This window comes from Larimichthys crocea, chromosome XIII (assembly GCF_000972845.2).
Source record: "Larimichthys crocea isolate SSNF chromosome XIII, L_crocea_2.0, whole genome shotgun sequence".
In the NCBI taxonomy this organism is placed as follows: domain Eukaryota; kingdom Metazoa; phylum Chordata; class Actinopteri; family Sciaenidae; genus Larimichthys; species Larimichthys crocea.
Genome location: NC_040023.1, coordinates 7,284,869 through 7,309,702, shown reverse-complemented (window position 1 = coordinate 7,309,702; position 24,834 = coordinate 7,284,869). Strand labels below are relative to the sequence as shown.

Sequence of the window (24,834 nt, the reverse complement as noted above, 5' to 3'; positions counted from 1 at the left end):
AGCTCCTCCACTTTATGGTCTAAACCTGTGTTGCCACTGGTTACCACTTGGCTACTCAGATTAGACACCTTAACTGTGTGTGTGAGTGTGTGTGTGTGGGTATGTAAGCATCCGCTTGTTTGTGTGAATCTCCCTAGAGAGGAGGGGAGGAAGACTGCAGCAGTATATAGCAGGAAATGTTTCGATACACTGTGGCATTCGCAGTCTTGACACCCACTTTCAGAAAGAAACAGATGCACGCTTGCACGATAAGTTGTTGCTTTTATCTGTTCTTGCAGCATCTCTCTGAGGATGATGTTTGTTTGTAGATCTGAGGAGGAACCTGACTGACTTTGGTGACCCACAATTCTTCTACTATTAGATGGCTTTACCTGAAAGTGTACAGAGGTTTGAATTGATGATGAATCCTGTCGTCTTTGAGGATCCTCTGATCTGTCTTTTCATCGAGCAGCATCATCATTTTGACATTTGACATTCCCATCAGCCTTTGCTGTACCGGTGCTTCTCAAACTTCACCTGCCACGCCCCCTTAAGATGTTGAAAAAAGTTCATGACCTTCATGGTTGTTCAGTAAGTTGCCTGTAAAAAATGACTTGTAGTGTAGTTACGTGATCTGATCCGAGTTGATGAAGAAAATTAAACTTAACAAGTCTGTACCTTTTGAATTTAAAGTAGATATAACCCCATCTCTGCAAAGATCTTCTTCATAACATCTCGTCCTATATTCACTGAGATTCATCTGACTCAGGCATGGGCGAAATCTCAACTTGTGATGAGCCAAATAAATCCTTATTAGTCAAAGTAGTTTCTCATTTAAGTCAGCCAATTTGCTGCTGCAAGACACCGGATGTCTAAAGTGACAGCTTGAGTAGTTTGAAGTTGGGTTTTATATTGGGTACTTATCAATATTCAGTATATTATATATATATTAGTATATTAATAGTAGGTGGAAGTCAGTGTGCCAGCCAGTTTGGAGAAGCAGACTTCTGTCTGTCTACTTCCACTTTCTTTTCACAGCAGATGTTTTAACCGGTCACTAGAGGGCGATGTGGGACTTTGAAAATGTTTCACTTGACTACTGTGAAAGGGGTCGCCACCCATAAAAGTACTTTAGTATCTTTCAGCTCGTTGTTTTGGTTTTACATTTACGGTAATATATTCAGTCTCAGTGTTTTCAGTGAGTATTATTTAATTTGATTCATGTGGCCAAGGTGGAGCTAATTTGCTGATGAATCTCATTAAAAGAGTTGAAGGTTTTCAACACAGTCTTTGCAACATCACTGTCCAATCACAAGACCACTGAATCCACAGTTCATAAGCTGGACGTATGATAAAACAGTGTGCAGCTGGCAGATACTCATCTTCAACAACTCCCTGAGCGAGGCAGACCACCAAGACCACCACCACCATGCTAAAAGAAAATCCCTGATCGTCCCTACAGATGATAACGAAGTCCACAAAAAAAAGACACAGGCGTTCACCTTTCTAATGCATTCTCTTTGCTTTAATGTTTACGTTATAACAGTATTAATGTTCTCTTGTGGTTCTTTTCTGCCCACTGTGTGGGTAGGGCATGTGCATAATATATTAAGTTATATACAGTACTGTACAGATCAAGACTCAAGAGTCAGACTGCTGAAAAAAGCACCATTGGAAGTGAGGCACAACAGAGGTCGGGGGGGGGCTTTTTTTTTTTTTTTTAAGTGCAAGTGGCTTCCTGTGGCCAATGCAATGTCACCATCAGGCACAGAGTTAGCTCATATCCACGTAACATGCAAACCCTCCTTGAAAACACGTCGGAAAACATTGTAAACTTTAAATAACAAGAGCTTGTTTAAAGGAGAAATAACAATAAAAAAATCTACTTTTGATATTTTACCTAAATAACAATTTAAACACACAAAATTGGAGGGGAAAAAAGTGACGTACTTAAATGGAGCAGCAGCAGCAGCAGCAGCAGTAAGGAGTGATAAAAGACAGTATCAAGTCCCAGGTCAGGCTACGCTGGGAGATTACGGTAAAACTCCCTGAACTGTGACTGAAACAAACATTAACAAATTATTATAGGCTTTGCCAAACATTTCCTCAAGCTGCCAGCATCAAATAAATAAATACAAACAAGCATAGATCTATAACATCAGGTCTCAAAAGCATTAAAAAAAAAACAATCTTTCATCCAGTTTTTCATTTTCTCAGCAATATTCATCAGAATCAGAAAAAAAAATGGCTCATAGTCCAACAATCCTTCAGACTCGAGCAGAGTCCTGTCACAGAAAACACAAACACACAATCTTAAGAGCTCCTTGACAAGAAAATAACAATAACAAGTTAGTGCAACTTCAGATTGGCTTACATTACATACTACAGTACGTTCCCATGATCAGTGACAGTTATGAATCATGGCACTCGTTTCTGGATTTGAGAGGGATTTGTGCACATAGGTCCGATAAATCAAAAACAGAAACTGGACAACAAAGTTGGACTTGTCCACAACGTGAGCATGCAGAAATGAAACGCATACAAAAATAGACAAACAAAGCAAGAGATTTTTAGTTTTAGTACCTAATAAATAAAAAAAATCTTGCAGCTTTTAATGTTACATAAAAACAGTTTCAGCTCCGGGGGATCGCTTCGGGTTTTAAAGTAGAGCAAAGTTAGACAGACTGCTGAAAGAAATATGCAGATTAAGGACTGTTGAGTTTGTTTTTCTTTCGTCTGTCAGCTCTTCTTGTTCGAGTCAGTGGAGGCTGTTGTGCTTTCACTGCTGCCGGCGTCAAATACTGTCCGTGGACTCTCACGTCCTGACGCGTTGTCTGCAGGCGGGGCATTATTGCTGTACTGGCTGTAAGAGGCTGTGGAGACGGGGTAGTCCCCCATCACTTCACTGTAGGAGGGTGGAGGACCCTCCATCCTGGCGTTGTCGGTTCCAGAGTTACTGCTGGGAGCCTGCACGCTCTTACTGTGTATATAAATGTCTATGAGGTCACCGTCAAAGACGGTCCGGTTCGGTGGAGCGCGCACGGCGGCTCGGATCAGCTCCAGCTGCTGGTCCGGGTGACGGAGCTGTAGGCTGCAGGGACCCTTGTAGGGCAGCAGCTCCTCCCCGTCTGACAGGCATATGATGGGGGGGAGGTTGATGATCTCCTGCTGCATGTAGGGGTAGGTGGGCTGGAAGCGACACAGTCGCTGCTGCTGTATGAAGGGCGGCAGGCTGTTTAGATGGCCACATATCACCTGAGCACAGACAAACACACAGAGGGACAGAGGTGTCACCAAATACTTCCATCTCTAGAAAATGGATGGATGGCTGTGGATGCTGTTCATCGACACTAGAGGGCACTCCGGCTCAGGCTTTCTGAGACAAATGGGTGACATGAAGCTCGGCATTACTCACCTCGCCATTTCTCTGCTGAGTCAGCACACTGTCTGACCACTCACTGCCATCCTGAGACACACAGAGAGAGAGAGGGACGGTGAGTCATTGCATATATTTGCTTTACTGCAACACAAACTCAAATATATGGCCAGTACTGATGAATCAATTCTAAAAAAAAGACTAAATTCTGATTGTTATTTTATCAGATATGAGTATAAAGTGTAATAATCATTATTATTATTAAGAATTCTTTGATTATCAGAATACGTTCCCTAGAGCCCGACTGATACATCTGCGATTGGCCAATTTAGCTGTCAAATGTAGAAACAGTTTTATTTATATAGCACAAAATCACAAGAGGTTATCTCATGACACTTTCCTTACAGATCAAGTGCAGACTGTACTCTTGATAAAATGATTTACAGAGACTCAACATGAGCAGGCACATAGTTTGTCCACCAATGAGCAGTGATCTATCGCATTTCTTTTGAAGGGATCCACGTCAAGCCTGTTATGTAGCTTTTTAAACCCTGAGATTGGTCTTAAAATCTCAGTATGATATTGATCTGTCGACTAAGCATTCAAATATAACCTCCCACTTTTAGCAGCCATTCATTTCAGCTGTTTTAGTTACAGTAACAGATGTTTTCATCACTCTGCACAGTGTTTTCTACCTCAGACAGTGTTCAGCTCCGGCCCCATAAACTACCAAAAATATCACATTCCTGTGATTTAATGCCGTGCGTTTCCAGGAATGTTCAAGCCTGTCGGCAGTATTATCAGATTTTCTTGTTATGATCCAGTACACACCATACACACATGCAGAAAATTCACATGACCAACACTGGAATTTATTTAGATACTGTTACAGGATTTATAGGAAAACAATCTTCATATATTTTAGCTAATGAGCTGATATACAGGTCTAAATATTTAACAAGAATCTAACAGTTTCTGATAGCGTCACCTACCAGTTGTGTGGCCTGGTCTCTCTGAGTGTGGCTGAGCCTGCTGAAGAAGGCCAGGGCTGGCAGCCGGTAGTGGTTGAGTAGGCAGATGATCACGACTACCATGAAAGTCATCACCAGCAGGATTATTATTATCTGAACAAACTCCAGTTCAGCTGCAGACACAGAGAGACGGAGAGAAAAACAGAGAGGACGTTACATACACACATACAGTTTTAACCTCAGGATCTAACCTTTAATCAGTTCATTATGCATCCTATGTCTCGTTATAGTTACTCTAAAATGTTTTGTCAAATTCCATCCATTTTCTGTAACTACTTATCCTCCTATCCGCTGACTTGGGACGAGTCCCCCGGACAAATCGCCAGTTCATCACATAGCACATAGTCTCTAAACATTCACACCTACAGGCGTGCATGTCTTTGGACCAGGCCGAGGTTCGACCTTGCTGTGAGACGACACCGTGCCACCACTGTGTGCAATTCCTCCTTTCTAAATTTACAATACTGGAGTTTTTGAGATTGATACTACTAAAAAAAATACTAAGAGAAGTCATGTTAGTAACTCTGTAAGGCTAAGGAGTGACACAAAGCAAACACCTATTTGATTGTCTAAATACAAAAGTATTACTCGACCTCAGATTATGAAATACATGTTCAAACTACTACTACTATCCGCCTTATTACACCTTTGAAACCTGCTAAACAAAAGTGTGTATCTATCCTTAATGCACTGAGTATGATACAGTCAGCTAACGAGTTTCTCACATTATCTTCTAAATGGTTTATTCATTCTCTGGTATTTAATAACCATAATTTGCTCGTCGACAAAAAAGCCTTTTCATTTTCTTCCTTGGAGCAGCAGAGGGGAACATACATGACTTTTACCTCCAGCTACAGTTATTAAAGTTTACAGTGTCTCATGTCCTACACACCAACATTCAATGAAGATCAGCTCCCAAAGGCACTAGTGTCCAGAATATACTGGATTTTAATTCATTTTGGGGGTAGAGAGGGAAATATTTTGTGTTCTCTCTTCCTTTCATCCTGACTCTGTAGGCTGTACAGGCCTCTTCTTCAACTTGTCTGGCATTTGGAGCTTAGCGCTGGTTTGGAAAGCACAATCAGCTGTTCATGGAGGTAAACAATAGGCCCAGCCGGGTTTATTTGGCACAGTTCCCTTTAGCACAAAGACTGTAAAAACACCAGAAAAAGATATGAAGAAACCAGTTTGGTTTATTCCCATCAGCCTCAGCTGCAAATGTAATAAACTAGGATTGTAACACGTATGTTAGGATGTTACAGAAATCAGACACGTCTTGTCTCAGACAGATCCATGAAAACTAGTCCATGCATTTGTCACTTCTAGGCTGGATTATCGCAACGCATTATTATCCGACTGCCCCAAATAAGTCTCTGCGGTTGATCCAGAATGCTGCAGCAAAATGTGCAGGAACCAGGTTCACATTTCTTCCATTTTAGCTTCCCTGTAAAATCTTCCTCACCTACAAAGCTGGTCATGGTCAGGCACCATCGTATCCTGAAGAGCTCATAGTAATCTATTACCCCACCAGAACAGTGAGCTCCCAGAATTCAGGGAATCCTTATGGTTCCTTGTAGTCTCTAAAGGTAGAATGGGAGCCAGAGCCTTCAGCTTCATCTTGCAAGCTCCTCTGAAGCTAATTATTCTGATCGTGAAATGGGTCGTCGCAATAAACACAGTAGGGTTAGGGATATATGTATATATATACATATATATACAACCTCCCAGGTCTCCAACACACCACATTTTCTCTTCATACTCTAAATGACTAGCTAAATGTATCTATGCACACCGGCTCTTTACAAGACTGCTATGTGTGTCTCAACAAACGCCGCCTTGAATCTCACTAACAATGAAACCAATTCATTTCAGACAGTCCAAACTAGCCATGTCATTTATTATTATACTGTAAATCTTGCTTTATCACTTGTCGTCATTGTTTGACCTGAGAGAATTTGTAATATTCCTCCTATAAATCTGCTTTGATTTGTGCAAAATGCATTTTAATGCTAACAGGATAAGACTATGGATCTGTAGTAATGAGCGACTGATAACTATTTGAACAAATATATGGCATAGAAGTGTTGATATGATATGAAATATGATTCATAAATAACCAAATCACTCAAAAATACGACGAAATACGGAGATTTCTTGAATAATTGCGTGCGTCTGCGATGTATTCACGTAAACATATTAACATTGGTGCAACAACAACAACATAAAGCAGTCTGAACATGAATGAACACCCTTCAATCTTCAATGTTTAATGTTGAATTGCACCTATTTCTAAATGAGCATTAAACGTCTGGTTGAATTGTCGTCGCGTCAAAGGCAAACAAACATGGAAAACTGCACGTTTGACACCCATGGTGCGAACAAAGAGGACGCAGGAGAAGGGAGACAAAGGCTCAGGCAGTGGCAGACACTGGGTGACTGACAGGCCTTCACCTTTCACCCTTGACCCTGGGGAGGATGCGAGCTGAGACAGCAGCCGGCTGTAATGAGGAGTCTGGTGCATTGCTAATAAACCTGGTCTGTGTGTGTGTGTGTGTGTGTGTGTCTGTGTGTTTTTCATTTGGTCGTCTCATCAGCCCTTCTCTACCAACCCCCTTCACTAATGCACCCCATAACTTAAGCTCGCCTCCTGTGCTCTTCCTCTATCTATCATAATATGGAGACAAAGAAGGAAGGTGAACGTGCAGCATTGGGATGATCGGGATTTATCCAGGTCGATCAGTAACAACAAAACCCGAAAATAACTGCTGATCCTTTAGCTCCAGGTACGGCGGCTGCCAAAAGGCCAGGTACCACAAAGCATTGTGGGATGATTCCTGCAAGTCTAATGGAGAAAACAATGACACGCACTCAAATATCTGATGACGCTGACCTTGAGTTAAGATCGTTTTATCAAACTAGTATCCCAAATGTAAGAACGAACATTCACGGCATCGCTGAGCGTGACTGGAAATGTTGCTGCCAACCCGTAAAAAGATCATTAAATTAAAGTCTATATTAAGTTAAGGTTAAGGGTGTTATTACAAGTCTTGTGAACCTGTTTTGTGCTCATATCTTTACAATATCTCCTCTAGGTTGCAGCATTCACCCAATTTAACTGACTTATCCCTGTCTGTCTTTGCTTCACATGCACCATAACATGCAAACACACTGCTTGGCCAATTAGACTGACCCCTGGCCTTCCTTGTTTCATTTGCATATGACTGAAATACCCACCCCACCTCCACACACACACACACACACACACACACACCCCAATCCTGTCTAGACTGTGGAGAGAAAAGTCTTCATAACCAAGATGTTTAAAATAAGATTGCAGTAACTTTAAATATCAGTATGCATTTGAAGATTTGTCACTAGTAACCACCACCCCACTGGTTTCGATGAGCGTCTTCTTTGTGCTGCAGGGGACTGTGCTGTCTGACAGTCTGCCGGGGGGGTGAAGTGGATGATGTGGGGGGATGGTGGTGGTGGTGGTGGTGGTGGACGCCTCATCATCAGCCCGGCCTGTCCACACAGACAGACAAGCCAACCCGAGGACCGATAATCTGCCGCAATATACCGTCTGTCTCCCTCTAAGCTTTCTATTGCTCTGTGACATCCACCCATGCACAACTCCCACAGCAAAGCCTTATAATTTAACATGGACATAAAACACTGCGACAAACTCAGAGTTGAGGAGTTAAAAATGCAGCCAAATGATGATGGAGGATGGAGGATGGAGGACTTACAGCCGCATGCAGACATCACAAGTCCAGTCTGTGGGTGGACATATGTCCTAACGCAAGTGAGAGCAGAAAAAACCCCATCAGGGTGACTTACATATATCCATGCCCTGTTTCTGGGGTCTAGTGCAGTTGCAGGAGCAAAAACCATTGGACCTTGTGTTGCTGGATCTCTTCCCGGGACCGTTCTGTATCGCATGAGGCGAGGAGGACCAGGAGCGACCGGTCCAGAAACCTGTCAGCGTCCACCCGCAGCACAGAAACCTACATCACGACCCTGGAGCTCCGTGCGGTGCATCCATGGACTATCCTCATCTTCCTCATCCTGTGATATGACTGTCCCGCGGGTCCTTCAGCTGTGCGGAGCAGACTGCTGTGTGTGTTGGTTGTGGGATGCGGTCTCATTTAGAGCCCGCCTCCTATTTCTCATCCTGTCAGTGATCCATGGTGGTGGTGGTGGTGGTGGTGGATGTGTGGGGTGGGGGAGGAGGATCCAGACCCAGACAGTGATCATCCAGACACCAGCTGGGACCGCTTTTACCTTTCACTGACCGTGACCGCAAGCAGACTGGAGCAGCGCAGACTAGTGGGCATCCACATTCACAGGGCTGATATGAATGCAGAGACCTAGACACTGAGGGTCCAGCTCCATGTTTAGTGTCTGGTTTGTGGAATTTAATTAATCAATTAGTTTAAATTAAAAATGCATAAATTCCTAGTAGAGGGGTTGTTGGAAATATGGACACCGAAGGACAAGCTAAGGAGTCAAACCTGCATTTAAAACCGTATAGGAGCTATGGAATAGTTTATTATTATCATTATTTGTTATTTTTGCATTTATTTTTGGATTTTCTGAGACACTAGGGGGCACTAAGCAGGTGGAAATGAAGGTAATAGGTGTATCAGTGTCAGATGATGCACCCAGACAGAGGCAGCATGGTGAACTTGTATGTTTGCTCTTAACCTGGAAAATAAATCAACTTAAATGTGAAGGCTGGAAAATGGAGCTAAAGTACAAAACACCTTTATTTGTTTTAAAATCTTGTTTGAAAATCTTTTTTTAATAAGATTGTTATTTCATTTAATCACAGAGGGAAAACTAGGCCACCTCTGCATGTTATATGTTGACATCTTGGTACCAAAAACTAATCTACATTTGTGGTTCCCAACCTGAGAATCCTGACCCCGCCACTAGGGGGTCGCCAAATCACAGGCCTTCTTATAAAACATATACAATAATTACATATAATAACAATAACTTTTTTGATTATGTTTAATCATTTAAGTTTAGTAAATTAACATCTGTGAATGTGAAGTCATCAGAACTGGCTTAATAATTTACGTGCTAAAGTCATTCCTTTTCTAAATGTATTGTAGGGCTGCAACTACAGATAATTTTCATTATCTGTCACTTATTTTGTCGGTATAAGTGTATTATAAGTGTCATTATACAGTGTGGGTTACTTAAGCTAGGATATGTACAGTATTAACACTGTTTTCTTAGTTTTCTGCTTAGTAATGAGCATTATGTTTTATATCCAAATGGTACTGTCTCTGTCTCACCTAACCTTGTACTACTGATTTATAATCGTCTCTCCCTGCCAGCCTCAGTAAATCAGAGGCCATTATAAGGGAAGTGCATGAGACATGCAATAGACAGGATACACACACACTATATGAATTAAAACACCTGAACCCCAGTATAAATCTAATTTTTATAACAATAAACAGAATAAACAGCTAGATATGAATACACTATAGGTCAGATATGTACCCTGGCTTTAACCTTTTGTAATTACATGTATTATATGTATTAACCTGTACAGCACTTTGGTCAACCTCAGTTGTTTTTAAATGTGCTTTATAAATAAAGTTTGAGTTGAGTTGATTAATGTAATAATAATCTCCCCATCTCTGGACCTCTTTACCCCCTCTGTCATAAGGAACATCAACTCACTCTCACAATTAACACTTAAAACCCACCTGTTTAAAATCGCGTTTTCCATCTAATTCAATTGCATTGTCCTATTTTAACCTCTTTTTAATGTTATATTCTTGTAATTTGATACTTTTATGGTTCTTTTTGTTTGTTTCTGTTATTTGCTGTCTACTTTAATTTATTGTACGGTGTCCTTGGGTGACAGAAAGGCGCCTATGGAATAAAATGTATTATTATTATTATTATAAATAGTTTTATTTACATAAAACGGATGTTTGTTTATTTGACGCCGCTCAGAAACAGGCTGTGCAGTTACACACTTTGGACAGAAGGTGGCGGTGTGCAGCTTAACGCTGCCTGCCAGTCCAAACGGAGGGGACGAAGAAGAAGCAGCGGCGGCGGCTGTAGAAGAAGGAGGAAGAAGGTGAACGAAGAGGAGGTCCGCCATCTTCGTGAGGTCGAAGCTCTGCAGCGGTAAAAATAACAACGAACCTCCGCGAGCATGAACCGAGATCAAAGCGGCGACCGAGACATGCGGCGTTGTCATGACGACGACGTTTATTTTTATTCTCAGCTCGGTTAGCTCCGAGGCTAGCTGCTGGTTAAAGTTAGTTTAAAGTGTGTGTGTGTGTGTGTGTGTGTGTGTGTGTGTGTGTGTGTGTGTGTGCGTGTGTGTGTGTGTGTGTGCGTGTGTGTGTGTGTGTGTGTGTGTGTGCGTGTGTGTGTGTGTGTGTGTGTGTGTGCGTGTGTGTGTGTGTGTGTGTGTGTGTGCGTGTGTGTGTGTGTGTGTGTGTGTGTGCATGGAGTCAGAAAACACAGGCACCACTGTCTGCATGTAAAAAAAAAAAAAAAAAATATTATTGTTATTAAAGCTGACCTCAGCCATACATACTGTGTCAATATATATATAAATAAACTAGACAGAGTCAAAACAAAGAGAGATATCAGTGACAAAGAAAGACTTAAAGGGAAGTAAATGGATGAGTCTGTTTCCTTTTAAAAAATGTAGGTTATAATACAGTTTTTAGTTTTAGATTAAATTAGATTAGATTAAATTACAGTTTGGTCTGACAGCTGTTTTTTTTTTTTAAATTAGGGTGCAGAATCCAAAACTAATCTAATTTTTTACCTCTATCATGTCAAGTTTTTGAACCATAGGATCCCTGTTTTCTTAAAAAATATGAAAAATACTGTACTTAACAGAGATAGATAGAAAGAAAGAAAGAAAAAGATAGATATACTTTATTTATCCCAAGCTGGGAAATTACAGTGTAGCAGCAGCAGCATTACACACAGTGACGATAGACAACATAAGAATAAAAATATAAAGAACAAACTATACATAATAAAATATCAAAATGGCAGTAGTAAATAAAATATATTGTACAAAAGTATATACAGCAGATTGGCAGTGTTCATTTGGTGCAAAGTAAGAAAGGAGAAATGTGCAGTGACTGCAAATGTGTGCTTGTTTTCACTAAACAAAAGTCTGTGCAATGATGTTTTTGCTCTCGCCAAACCATGGGGATACCAAATACCAACTTTGTTCCTTTGGTCCACATCCGTAAACTCTCGACATGCTTGCACACTTTGTGAGGGGCCCATGGTTTTGTCTTGATCACAGAGTTTTACTTTAAAATATGCAAAATATGCTTGTTGGACAAACGCACTGATGTTTGCTTTCCTCTGACTTGGAATGGTTAAACTACCACAAATATAGCAAAAGGAGTCAGGGTTGTTCAGGTGTTTACGACGAGAAGTAGCAGGAGCAGACATGATCAGCCTTCAGCCTATACAAATACACTTTTGTAAGTAAATTTACATTTACATGTGACATTTTGTCATAATACGATGAATCAGTCTTTCTGGATGTATTCCAAACATGCACACCTACGGAAGCTCCTAAGCGGTCTCCAGATTTCAAGTTATTTATCGTTTGTTGTAGCAACGAGCACGAGAGTGTTGCAATTGCAATGATTTAATTTACTACTACAGCAGGGGTGTCCAAACGTCTTTGAAAGAGGGCCAGATCTGACAATGTTAAAGATGCCAATACTAACATTATGAAAAATGGAATCATAAAAGTTACATACAAATGCAACAATTTTGTTTTCATTGTCACAATTATCTTTCTTTCACATCTTGAGTCAGACGTCCCTGCCCTAATAACTCAAGTTATTTATGTCTCAAGATTAGATCTTTGAGAGCGTTGCAGTTGAGATGATTTAATATGCTACACTATCATTTTTGTTTTCTCCAGATGTCAAATTATGGCTTTATCTCAGGAAAAACAAAGTTGTCTTACCTTAAGATCTTGAGAAAAGTATCCTGTTATCTTGGGGATGGGGGGAAACAGAGAAAATGTTGATCAACGCGTCACATCCAACAGTCAGCATCAGGTCAAGGCCTATCACATTTGATTCATTAACTTGGGAACTCGATATCACGAGAAAACAGAGGAAGTAAAAAAAAAAGTATGAATGTATGACAACTTAAGGCTTCCGTACATTTGTGAATGTGAAAATTTGTCGTAATAATTAACCGAATGAAGAGTCCAAGCCCTGAGCGGTTCACTCGTCACAGTAAGAAACAACCGAACTTTAATTTTTTATAATCAAGTTAAAGTTTTCTGATCTGATCAGATGCAGGACAGGAACTGTATAAATGTTACTTTTATTACTCTTTGTCAGACTTTGAAACACTTGAAGGGAAGTTAATATCCTAATAATATTAATGTGATACTGTTTTTCAGACAATAAACTCCTGGTACTATGAGTGTTAACAATGCTACAAAATATTTCACTGGCTCCTTTTTTCTCCTAACTGTGTCACGTTCAGATGCCAAGACATTGCTCAGCGGGCGGCTGCAAATCTCGGGACAATCGTGAGACCCGGGATGCTGGTATCACCTTTCACAAGTGAGCATGCACAAATGACAACGACATTAAGGAGACAACATCACTTAGCTTAACTTTTATTATTGTGATGGCCAGGTTACCGAAAGGAGAAACCAGGAGGCACCTCTGGATCACCAACTCCCACCGTGCAGACTCCTGGGATCCTCAGACTGACTTTGTCTACTTTTGCTCCAAACATTTCACCCCAGAGAGTTTTGAGCTGACTGGATGCAGGTCTGTAGACTCAATCAGGGCGTTAAGAGATTACACACATCAAAATATGAGTCTAATATGAGTGTTTATGTTGTTTTTTTCACTTACAGTGGGATCAGAAGACTCAGGGAAGATGCCTTTCCGACAGTATTTGATTCGTCTTCAACAACCAAATGCAAAAGACCAAAAACGCTGCCGAAACAAGAAGACGTTCCTGCCAGGTAAACACAGCTGACGTATGCTCAGATTTAGTCTTTGAGCAGTGTCTGTACACACCTACATTCATCAGGAGTTATTACAGCGTGAGTAAAAAGTAAACCATAAAAGAGCAGGCAATAAAAAGACACAATGAGATCGACAGATAGTTTGGTTAATGTGTGTCTCACTGTGCGTCCATATAGTTCACCATTATGCACAGAGTAGCTCAAGACGGCTGGTCGATTTTCAAAATAAAACACCCTGTGCAAACGAAAAAGGGAAACAATTTAACCGCATAGGATATTTAGAAGCACATAAACCAAGAAAAAAGTCTGGCAGGTAAAGCGCTTCATCATCGCTGCAGTGCCCAGAGGGGTTCTGCGGTTAGGAAACACGCCTATGTATCTCTAAATATCTCTAGCGCTATACAAATCAGCTTATCTGCACCTCTCACATATAAAAATATATGCAGGATCACTGCAGTGCATTCATCTGTGAAGCTGAAGCTATTGTCTTACCATTAAATGAAGAATAATAATTTGGATATATGACAAAAAACACAAATTCTGCCTGTTTGCCTACACTCTCACAGCATATGTTCAATATTTGTTTTAGACAGGTTTCAAATTAACAAGTATAGTAGTGCTGATAAGAGTGTCATCCACCTGCATGTCACACCATGTGAAGGAAAGACTAATGGAACAGACAGCCTTTGTCACTCTGTCTCTTTTTCTGCAGGAAGGATTCCCACTCGGACGAGCAGGAGCGCAAACAACAAGAGACAGACAAGAATCAGACTTTAAAAGAACCCACAGCTCAGAAGTCGGTGGCAGCAGCTGAGGAGAACCATGAAAACATACCTGCGTCTTCTCAGGAGCCGTCAGGGGTGGAGCAGCTCTCACAGCAAGAACGTAGCCCGTCTCCACCGCCGGCGTCTCGTCCCCCTTCCCCGTCTCGTTACATGAGGCGCCTTCCTCCTCCTCCAGGTTTCTACCTGTCGAAGGAACACAGCTACGCTCAGCTCTCACCCCTGCTGTGGAGGAGACGTTACGACCAGGCCATAGACTGCTTGGAGAAGGCGTTACGGCAGCTGCACGCGGCCAGGCGGAGGGAGAACCGGCTGCGGAGCACCGTGCTGAGGCTCCGTGATAAGAGGCTGAAGCAGGCTCTGCTCGTGCCACGAGACGGTTGTAGAAAAAGGGGGAGCTGGACACCAGAGGCGGAGAGACGAGGCGATAACCAGGAGGAGAGCGAGAGTGACACTAAATCTGAGGAAACAGATGTGTTTCAGGACAGATGTGTGGATCAGATGGAGCTGGGCGGTCATTTTCTTCCAGATGCCAACAGCTGGTCTGAAGAGGAGAAAGGATACTGCTTTTACTGTGGGAGAGGACAGGCACAGGCTGGTGATCAGGTAGTACGCAGAGTTTCAAAGACTGAGGAATATGCTCATCAGGACTCACTGACAATCGAGACAAGCGTTGAAACGAGTACTTGTGGCACAGCCAAAGAGAAACGGATAGTCAGGTTGAAAAGACCGCCTGGGAAAACGAGCGTAGAAACGAGCGACTCAGATGTAACAAACACCAAAATCCTGCTTCAAACTCAAAGTCTTCAACACGTACTCCCAGCCGCAGTGTCTCTGACTGATATTCACGAGCAGAGTTTGCCGTTTTTAGGCTCTCAGCAGAAGCCGCTGCTCTCTGACATGTGTCAAACTGCAGCCATGGTTCGGGAGCACCACCCAGACCAGCAGCAGCAGCAGCAGCAGAAGCAGCAGCTGTTTTGGATACAGGACAGTCCTGAAGGACAGATCATACTGGTGCCTGTACCCGCTGAAGACGATTTACAAAGCATCCTAAAGATGGAGGGAGTCGCGGACGAAGCACAAACCATACTGGTGTCGGAGGTCGATCTTAAACGACGCATAGCGGAGAACAGCGGAGGTGGAACAGTCTGCGATGGTGACCAGCAGTCTGTCATGAACGCTGCGTCGGTGGAAATGAGAGAAGACGTGAGGGAGAAACTTAAAGAACACCTGGAGGGTTTTCACCTGCAGCTGAGCACCGAGTTTCTGAACTGACAGCAGAGAGTTAACTGAACGATTCATTTGTGCCATGAATAGTTGAATATGCCGTGAGTTGTGTAGACTATGATGTTGTTTTTGAGAAGCTTTAAAGCCGTTTTAGATGAATGCTTTTCGTGTGCAGCGCCAAACCCACAATGGAGCAAACTACAAACTGCGTGTCAGTCTGATGACGAGTCTCCATCCATCGTTACGAACTACAGACGAATCATTGAGCCTTTTTTAAATTATATATTGACAATTACAGGCAGGCAAACCAACCAGCGACCTCCATGGTTGGGAAATGAAGCACAAGTGCCAAAAACTGCAGTTCCTCAAACGTCCACTTGAGGCTGGCTCCAGAAGTGAGTCAGTCTCCATAAGTCCCCATGTTCAAATGTCCAACTTCACAGCAGAAATAAACATGTTTACAGCCTGGTACAAAAAACTGTTTTGGTCTCTGTAGCTAATTTCCCCGTTCATGACAACTGTACTGAGGGTGAATTTATATACAACTCACCTGTTCAGGTTATATTAAGGCTTAAAGTTATGCAGGATTAAGAGAGTGGCTGCTTTGATTGACAGGTGGGTGCCGGTACAGATAGCCCAAGCATCATTCGGTCTGCCGATGATCCACTGCTTTGTCGCAAACTCCTCATCTGTTAACAAAGATAAGTGCTGAATCCACCATTTGTGTGATTTCTGTATATCAGTTTTTTTAATTAAGGGGGTCGTTGGGAATGACACAAGAACTACACGGTCTGGCGAAATTATATTTAATATTTCTATAATCCGACTTGTTAGAAATACCTTCAGAGCCCTGCCGAGAGGAAACGTTTGATTCTTAGCTGCTTCTACTTCCTGAAATCTTTTCTATTCATGGTCTACACAATGAGCAGAAGCTCCATCACGTGGAAGCAGACGCATGAATGTAACCGATCAAGTAAAAACCGCACATCCTTTTGCAAAACTTAAACGTTAGAGACGAACTCTAAATATATTTGACATGTTTTCATGATTCCCAGACCTCTTTACTCAGATCTATCACCGAGAAACCTCTGATTCTGTCACCACTTCACGTTAAGTCAACCAGCATAATGACTGTTTATACAACTAAATCCCACTCCTCTGATTCATTGGGGCGCGTTCATGGTTAGTCAGCTCTGCAGGCTCTGGAGGAGCAGAGAAAACAAGCCTCGGAGTGTACACATGAATAAAAGAAATCCTTGGCATGTGGAAGATGTTCAACAGGCAGGGAGGGTCTAAGGAAGAGATGTGGCATTATGGGTATTGTAGGACTCGTAGCAAAGTCTGGAAGTTTTGGAAAGGAGGAGCGCCGTGTCATATCATGGGAATGTTTGCTGTTCTTGTTTGTTTGTGTGTGTGTGTGTGTGTGCATTAATGCAAAGCATCTGGTAACAGCCCAGCGAACACTGGAGGGATGAAAACAGTGGGGAAAGGTTGATGGTCTCATACTGAAACAATTCACTGTGGCTTCTTTGATTGGGTGTGGCATCAACCCTTCCCAGTCATATATTCAAGGACCTGGAGGAGGAAGGAGGGGTTAGAGTTTGGAGTTGGGCTGGGGGTGGCTTATAAAAAGAAAAGAAAAAGAAAATCATTGAAATCATATATTCTGACACACCCTTCACCCTGAGGACATCAGCTGCTCTTTACAGTATCTATCCCAGCCTGGAAAAAAAACTCCCTTTTTTTAGTTCAGGCTGCGAGCTGGAAGTCTGTTAATTCATTTCTTTTTTCTCCCTTCGTCCTTAGATAGATTCTTGTGGTTAAGCTTTCCCCTCACATCTACACCCACCCCACTGACTGTCTGAAGTCATAAAACCAGATAGAAAGAATGTGGTCATGCTTGTTTCCTCCTCCCTCTCTCTCTCTCTCTCTCTCTCCCTCTCTCTCTGTCTCTCTCTCTCTCTGTCTTCCCCCTTTTTTTTTTTTTTGGAAATTGGAAAAACTTTTCCAGAGAACATATCTCACCAAAAGTCAGGACACATCTGCCTTGAAACATGCACTGTTAAAATATCTGGTTGCACGGTTTTTTTTTTAACAGTTGGTAGTGGAGGAGATTAACATGGGTGACAGTGTGGGAGAAAAGTAGAATACCAGCCTCAACATGCAGGCAAGTTATTGCGCAAAAAACAACAGCGTCCAACTTTTACTAAAGGTTTCCAGATGTGTGAGTGGAGCTGTGAGCTGCTCTTCAAGTGAAGACATCCAAATATTTTTATATAGTTTGACACATTAAATATGAAGTGATTCAAGCCACACAAGCTTTACATGCGAACATATATGATAATCTGTATGAAGGAAGGTAGATTTAAGGTGCTGCCCCGGCTTTCAGCTCCCTCCTCCTCCTCCTCCTCCTCCTCCTTGCTTCTCTCTCTCTCTTTGCCGAGGGAGGATCCAGGAAGGTTGCCAGCTGGTGACAGAAGCAATGCTCCACTGACACACACCAGCAGCCAGCAACGAGACACGCAGGAAGAAAAAGTGACCACATTGAAGAAGAGCTCGCAGTCGACATGCCTCAGGTAAGAAACATATTCTAAAAAAGATGTTGTCTTATTTGGTGCGAGGGGGAAAGTCGTGCGTAAAAGCGCCTGGAAGTTTCCTAAAGTTCATGTTTTTAATTAGTTTGCACGCAGAGGAGGGGTGGGAATAAGTTTCCAGAAGGGTTATTTCACTTCAACATGATACATGTACACATGGATTTAGACTTGGATGACTTTTTTTGGTGTGTGTGTGTGTATAAAGTCAGAGTGACGCACGGAGCGGAACAGGTCATTACGGAGCGGTTACCCCGCCATCTCACGCAGGGCGGAAAAAAAAAGAAAAGAAATGTCGCTGTATGCGCAACTTTCACCCGGATAACTGCGGCTTTAACTGTTTGTGCTGCACAAAAACAGACACTGTAACCAAGCTGCTGTTTTTTTTTTACAAACTCCCTCCAGCTCCAACTTAAAGCGCATGCTATGTTAAATTCACGCTGAGGCGCTTCAGACGTGCCAACCAGCTGCCCCTCCCTGTAGAAGAAGGAGCAGCAGACACATATTTACAGAGTTTATCTGTTTATGATCACTCTGTGAGATTACTACAGCGATCTGTGATCCAAAGTAGACACATAAACTGGAGCATTTGTGAAGTTTTTCCATGTGATTAACATAATAACTGAATCGGGCGTGTCTCAGTTTGAACGCAGGGCCCCAGGTGAAGCTCCCCCCACCTGTGTCTGTGTTGTATGATTGTGAAATGCAGCTTCCGCTTTACTTTCTAAATCTTATTCCTTCATTAATAATAAGTTGATAATCTATCAGCACAATCTTGAAGAAAAGGGGGGCGGGGGTAACATGGTTGGTGTGTCAGGGGCTTTGGTGGCCCCCCCCTGTGCCGCCCTATAAAAAGGAAGAAGAGCATATTGAACAGACCACTTCAACCAGTTTCAGGTTGAATGATTAAAAAACAGCTACACAACTACACACAATGCTCCACTGTTACCCGAGGTCAGGCAGGAGGAAGGGAGGCGTTGTTGTGCTTGCTCACTGTTAAAGATACTTTTTTTACATAAATTATATCATGAAGGCCACAAATCAAGCTCATAGCTCACCTCACTGTGAGCTGGATTTGGGCGTGGTGGTCATGGGCATTCAAACAAAAACTGGAAGACTAATTTAAGTTCTCATTGATCATATGATTAAAAACATGCTTATTTATTACTTCACTGCTTTATTATACTTTCTAATAAAGGATAAAAGTGATGAAAGTAACATCCCTGCATACATATACTTAATTTTTTATGTCATTTAACTAAACCCTCCACAGATTTTTTCTATTTTAGAGACTCACTGACTCATTTTTTTAATCTGTAGGCGAACATAATTTTCCCAGGGAATACAATGAGCTGTTTAAACGGTCCACGGCCGTGACATCGGTGATCTCAGTGGGATAGTTTCTGTTGAGGTGAAGAGGGCTTGCAGCAGCTTGTGGTATATCAGTCAAAAAGGGTGTGGTTTCTTTTTTTTTTTTTGACAAAGCTGTCGGGCCACATGCATCGAATAACTGTAGCAAAACTGGAGCGCGTTTCACTGATGGCCAACAAAACGCCTTTCAGTGCTCGAAATAAACATCCAAACTAGGACGGGTGACTGCACGTTAAAGGGGAAGATGCTGAGATGAGACTTGCAGAGAGTTCTTGTCAGCTTTTTATCTGATAGTTTTGGTTGTACGGCATGTTTGAAGTTTTCCTTAACAGCTGTTTTTCAGCAAGAAAAGCAGCAGACACAGTCAGAGTCGAGCCGGTGGAGCATTTAGCACTTAGAGAGATATTTTCATAATTGAACAAACCAAAAATAGAGTTATAAGACAGAGTTAATGCTGTAACTCCATAACTGCTGGACGTGGGATTAGGGACCATGTTCATGATGTGTTTACAGCTTGTTACTTTGTCCACAAGTGGCCTAAAAAAAAAAATAAAACAATGAATGCTTTAAACTGTTGTAATATTTTGTGCATTCCTTGTGAATTGTGCAACTAAACGATATCAGCTGTGAAAGAACTACAGAAAGTACAAAAGCTTCCATAGAAATGACACTCAAAGTTCATTCTCCAAAACACAATCCCCGAGCTTTCAGTCCTATCACAATCTTCTGATGATGTTTATATTTTAAGAATTTTCAGGAACATCTTGGCTTACAGGACAGAAACATCGATTAATAATAATTTTCCATAAACCGCTCATCCCTTATCAGGGTGGCAGCTGATCAGAGCTGATCAGAGAGGCAGGGTACACCCTGGACAAGTTGACAGCTCATAGAGACATTTAAAACTTCACTTATTAACCTGTGTGTTTTTGGGAAGAAGCTGAGGAAGCTCATGTGATTTGATTAGAAGCTCAATATCAGTTACTAAATGAACCTTGTTATAAAACTTCATTAAACTAAACAGTTTTACACGCTTTAAATAGATAAAGCTATATCTAAACACATAAAATCAGGTGGACTGGATGGTAAAGGCCGGATCACCTTTGCTTCTTCAGACAAGTAAAGAAACGTTGCTCACGTTCATCTTGTCGATCTCTGCAGCTCTAGAAGCTTCTGTCTGTCTTGAATTTGAATGTGAGCACGCTCCAAAGTTACAAACAGCTTCCTTTTTATTGACTCACAATAAAGAGGGAGACAAATAAAAACACTAATGATGCACGAGTCTGCCTGTTTCCTTCTTGCTGACCTTGTGACAATGCAGGAGGTGATGATTCAGCACACAGGAAGCCCTGAAATTCATGTTTCGCGGCGATATTATGCGTCGCCATTCTTCTTCGAATTCCCAGTTTTCCTTAAAGCAGATGGAGTTTGGGTTTGCCACCGGAAACTTGCTGCTCGCGTCCTGTCTTCTGCCCACGGGCAGTTTTTGTTTCTTTTAGCCGAGACCACAATCTTTCCCTCACCATATTTTAGTCGTTTGACTATCAGGAGTGTGATATTGATTTACAGCATATCAGGATAAACCAAGCAGATAAAATGAAGATATTTCATCAAATTGATGTGACAACTCTAAATCTACTCACTGATTTCAAACATCACCCACACTGACATAAAAAACAGAGACACTATGGCACAGTACAAACTGCATGAGAACATCTCTGGCGGTAGACAAACGGTATACAGTGTTACGCGGCCCAGCACTAATGAGAATCATCCATCTCCAACCTCAAACATGTAGCAACTGATTTCTTCCACTTGAGGGCAGCAGAAACGAGCTGTGAGAAGGACACTGACACATCATCACCTTTTTAGGTTGATCGTTTTATATGTCTTTTAAGATCAAGAATTAACTTTGAGTGTCTTTTTTTTGTAGTGTAATGTAACCTGCAAACACAATACATGAATCACCTTTATATAGTTCCAAAGTTGTGGAGTGACATTAACATTCACTGGGGGAAATATCTGTCTTCAGCTCGTCTCTTACCGTGTGGGTCTGCTGTTTGCTGCCTAACAGGTAGTGTGTGGTGGGTTTTTAGAGATTTGTCTATGGAAACAGCAGCCTGCTGCGGTCATAAAAGACATTATGAGAGCGGCGAGAGTGAATCAGAACTAGTAAAGTTGTGTCTGGACGGCTGAACAATGAGCTGAAAAGCCGAGGGGAGCTACAGATTGGGCTGATAATCCTCTGTAGGTTCATTTCTAAGTGATCCCTTTTTGCGTCTTTGCTTTGTTTTTGTATAGGTTTGATAAAATATATATTAGTGCAGAAACACAGAGGTGGCAGATCAGGAAATACTCATACAGGTTGTTAAAGGTCTTTGCATGCTCACAGTTGATTGGTCGGTAGCTGCATTTGTTGTCTGTGCCGAGCTTTGGGGTGAACGGAGCTTGTTAGAGAGCAATACATATGAATAAAGGTGATATTAGATCTTGGAATGACCATTCCTTTTCTTCTCCCGCAGTATTCAGATCTTGAGAAGGCCATCAACACACTGGTCACCCAGTTCCACTCTGCTTCAGCCGACAATGGTCCAACACTGAAAACCGACGAATTCAAAAACCTTTTGTCCTCTCAGCTGCCTAACTTGGTCAAGGTAAGACTTGCTCCGTTGCTCCTCCGTGTTCATGCTGACTGCGGCGGTTGGGTGTGGCAGCAGCACGCCTCACCTTACTCACCTCGAACAAAAGACAGTCAGAAACATGCTCATCAGCAGAGTCTTACGTACACACCGGCATACAAACACACGTATAAAAACTTGGCTCGGATGACTGTTGATCAAACCCATCATCGCGGCTTTAATTCAGCTGATCTGAATCATCCCTTGAGCGTTGAAAGACGGCTGTAATATTTATGGCTTGTATAAACATTTGTGTATACTAGTCACAAGCTCAGTGCGCTTGCAACAATCACAAAGTATTGCACCATGGTTTGGTGACAGACCAAGTATATGAAGGGACAGAGACATGGATTATGATGCAGAACATATATTTTCTGAACATTTTCCATGGATGTTGAACAGACATCAAACAGAGCTACATTTCGAGCCTACATGTGATATTCAAAACACAGTTTTCATTGGCGTATCCCTTTTAAAAGATACAACCCTGGGAAACATCCTTATTAAGCCTGTTTTTGGGATCTTTCTGCTCTAACTCTGTCTAGACCAGATGTGCCTCATTAGCAACACATCCAGCTGTCTGTGCTGCTTCTATTTAATCCACAGAGCGGAGCAGACCAATGTTTTCGATCACACAAAATTGTCAACATTCTCCGGCGTGTGGATTTGCAGCTTTTTTTTCTGTTTTGAATCCTTGAAAATAAGACTTCAGCTTGGGCTATGGGAACCTATCATGGGCATTTTCCACGTGGAAGTATACGATAAGGCCTCCACACGACCTACACAGATAACATAATTTAGTTTGTCGCTTACAGAAGAAATCCTAATGTTTGATGCACGAGTTAATGTCCTATGAGAATTCTTGAACTTGAACAACCAAGACTGTTGGAAAGTTTTTAGTAAACTATATACACTATACTTTTATTAACTTGGATTTTAGTTTCATCGCTAGTCTGACATGTTTTAGGGCCATGTTCAAAGTCACTCAGTGTCACTGTCTCCACTAAGAGAGTTTTTTTAATAACCTGTGTACAATTTGTACAGTTTACAACTAGGAGCAGGAGTTTCTGTTAGTGTTTATAGCACTTTCACTTTTACAATGAACACACAAATAATTGTAAACTGTTTTGCGACTTAAAAAACATGACCTGATTTCCGCTTGTTGTTCTGGTGTGTTCCCACAGGGGGTCGGCTCAGAGCAGGGACTGGGTGAAATCATCCGGAAGATGGGTGTAGGTGAAGGAGAGGGCATCTCTTTCAAGCATTTTTGGAGCTTAATCCAGTCACTAGCCACCACGCAGCACGGCCTTCTTGCCGGCCAGAAGGGATGCAGCTGCATCCTCCTGTAAAAAAAGCAGGCTCTCAGCCCAACACATCAGCAATCTCTTGAGTTTCCATCCTGAAATGTAACAATATGCACATCGCTCTCCTCATCAGGTGTCAGAATACAAAGGTGAAGTCTAGTCTGCACAGAGCAAGCTATTCCCAAACACTAAAACATTACAGTTTCTAAATGCTGTGATCTCTACATTACACTTTGGCCTTTGCACCAGTGAAATTTGTTAATAAATTGGCTTAGGTTGCTGTTTCTGGACAGAGTAATCTGATTTGTATTGTTGTCTCAGCATCAAACTGACCATTTATCAACAGATTTACACTCCAACGGCTTCAGCACTAGATGATGCTTAAAAAAAAGTGCTTGTTGGATAGCCTAACAGTGCCCGAAACCCACAGCTTCTTCAGCTTCACACTACACATTGAATAATCTTTTCAGGCACTATTAGACGATCCAGCAGCATTTAGCACTACAAGGCTCTAACACTCATTTTGAATTTAATGGGCGGTATCACAAACATAGTCACTTGTTCCGGTTTAGTCTTGTTTGTTTTCCATGTATAATGGTGCCTTCAAATGCAGGTCGTGTTTACTCCACTAACAATAAGGAGGACGAACCGCCCAATGTTGTCGTATTTACATTACATTATTGTACATTTTCTAATAGCTCAAAGCGAAGTGCTGACAGTTTTGTAAATGATGAAATCAATCGAATGGAGATGATACGACGTCATTCACCATTTTAGAGAAGGAACAAGGACAAGGTCCTAGGTGTCCATTTTTTTCTCACTTGCCTAGCAATTGTCATCTCATTAGTTAATCACATTAATGCCAAGCGTATACCATAGTTTATATACATGTCATATTGTCTTGTCAACTTTGCATGTAAAAGAAAAAAATGCTAACTCATGAGTACCATTTGAAGGCACGTCAATATGAGAGCATGTATAGACAAACAGAGTTGAGGCCACATCATTAGAAATATAAAAGAAGACGATTTAAACTTCTAGAAGCTCTGAATCTTTTTTTTATTCCTTTGTGCAGGACTGACTCTTGTTGCAGTTCTCAATTCACAGTATCTGTTATTGCGTTTACACGTTAACATCAAGTGTTACACCTTGTCTGAATCTATATGTAGAAGTATATGACACTAATCATCTCAATTTGACCTCTCGTGTCAGTACCAAAACACAAAAGTGTAGTTTGGATGTTTTCTTAATGTCTTTGAACGGTGGACTTTGTGATCATCTGAAGAAACATCTCAGAATGTGTGCTTTATAGTCCCTTTATAAGTTTTTTTAACGAGTAATGCTTTTCCCTCTGTGATCCCGCATTTTCTATGTATTTATGTTTTGTAATTCTCTGTATTCTGACCTGCGTGACACCTTAAGAAAAATGATGTAATAAACATACAAACAAATCACCAGGACTGCATTTATTATTGTTTA

General features: G+C 41.7%; 3 protein-coding genes across 5 annotated transcripts; 2 read left to right on the top strand and 1 right to left on the bottom strand.

Annotated features, from left to right (window-relative positions):
• Nucleotides 1–1,476: 1,476 nt before the first annotated feature.
• On the bottom strand, nt 1,477–9,110 carry LOC104933077 (low-density lipoprotein receptor class A domain-containing protein 4). The gene is made up of 4 exons (XM_019253621.2): nt 8,227–9,110; nt 4,348–4,499; nt 3,395–3,445; nt 1,477–3,234 (listed from the first exon to the last, which is right to left on the bottom strand). Exons 1-4 carry the CDS (start codon nt 8,234–8,236, stop codon nt 2,719–2,721), a joined length of 729 nt encoding a protein of 242 aa, XP_019109166.1. The 5' UTR covers nt 8,237–9,110; the 3' UTR covers nt 1,477–2,718.
• Nucleotides 9,111–10,421: 1,311 nt separating this feature from the next.
• thap7 (THAP domain containing 7) lies at nt 10,422–16,801 on the top strand. Of its 3 annotated transcripts, XR_003463601.1 has the most exons (6): nt 10,422–10,542; nt 12,907–12,986; nt 13,062–13,199; nt 13,289–13,399; nt 14,115–15,806; nt 16,027–16,801. XR_003463601.1 is itself a non-coding variant. In XM_019253587.2 (5 exons), the coding sequence occupies exons 2-5, from the start codon at nt 12,907–12,909 to the stop codon at nt 15,457–15,459; spliced, it is 1,674 nt and encodes a 557-aa protein (XP_019109132.1). In that variant the 5' UTR covers nt 10,422–10,542; the 3' UTR covers nt 15,460–15,868. The 3 variants fall into 3 exon arrangements, 2 of the variants coding, with proteins under 2 accessions (XP_019109132.1, XP_019109137.1); XM_019253587.2 differs by lacking the exon at nt 16,027–16,801 and having other exon boundaries at nt 14,115–15,868; XM_019253592.2 differs by lacking the exons at nt 10,422–10,542; nt 12,907–12,986; nt 16,027–16,801 and having other exon boundaries at nt 13,067–13,199; nt 14,086–15,868.
• A 1,029-nt stretch (nt 16,802–17,830) lies between these two features.
• s100v2 (S100 calcium binding protein V2) lies at nt 17,831–24,810 on the top strand. The gene is made up of 3 exons (XM_019253295.2): nt 17,831–17,987; nt 21,896–22,027; nt 23,236–24,810. Exons 1-3 carry the CDS (start codon nt 17,979–17,981, stop codon nt 23,398–23,400), a joined length of 306 nt encoding a protein of 101 aa, XP_019108840.1. The 5' UTR covers nt 17,831–17,978; the 3' UTR covers nt 23,401–24,810.
• The last annotated feature ends 24 nt before the right edge of the window (nt 24,811–24,834 follow it).

Bases quoted from the DNA above. Each gene is read 5' to 3' on its own strand.
- LOC104933077 (XM_019253621.2), bottom strand. The intron at 3,446-4,347 runs GTAGGTGACGCT...TGTGTGTCTCAG, and splicing joins GAGACCAGGCCACACAACTG to GATGGCAGTGAGTGGTCAGA. The intron at 3,235-3,394 runs GTGAGTAATGCC...GTCTGTGCTCAG, and splicing joins CTCAGCAGAGAAATGGCGAG to GTGATATGTGGCCATCTAAA.
- thap7 (XM_019253587.2), top strand. From the start codon at position 12,907: ATGCCAAGACATTGCTCAGCGGGCGGCTGCAAATCTCGGGACAATCGT. The intron at 12,987-13,061 runs GTGAGCATGCAC...TGTGATGGCCAG, and splicing joins GCTGGTATCACCTTTCACAA to GTTACCGAAAGGAGAAACCA. The intron at 13,200-13,288 runs GTCTGTAGACTC...TTTCACTTACAG, and splicing joins TTTGAGCTGACTGGATGCAG to TGGGATCAGAAGACTCAGGG.
- s100v2 (XM_019253295.2), top strand. The intron at 22,028-23,235 runs GTAAGACTTGCT...GTGTTCCCACAG, and splicing joins AGCTGCCTAACTTGGTCAAG to GGGGTCGGCTCAGAGCAGGG.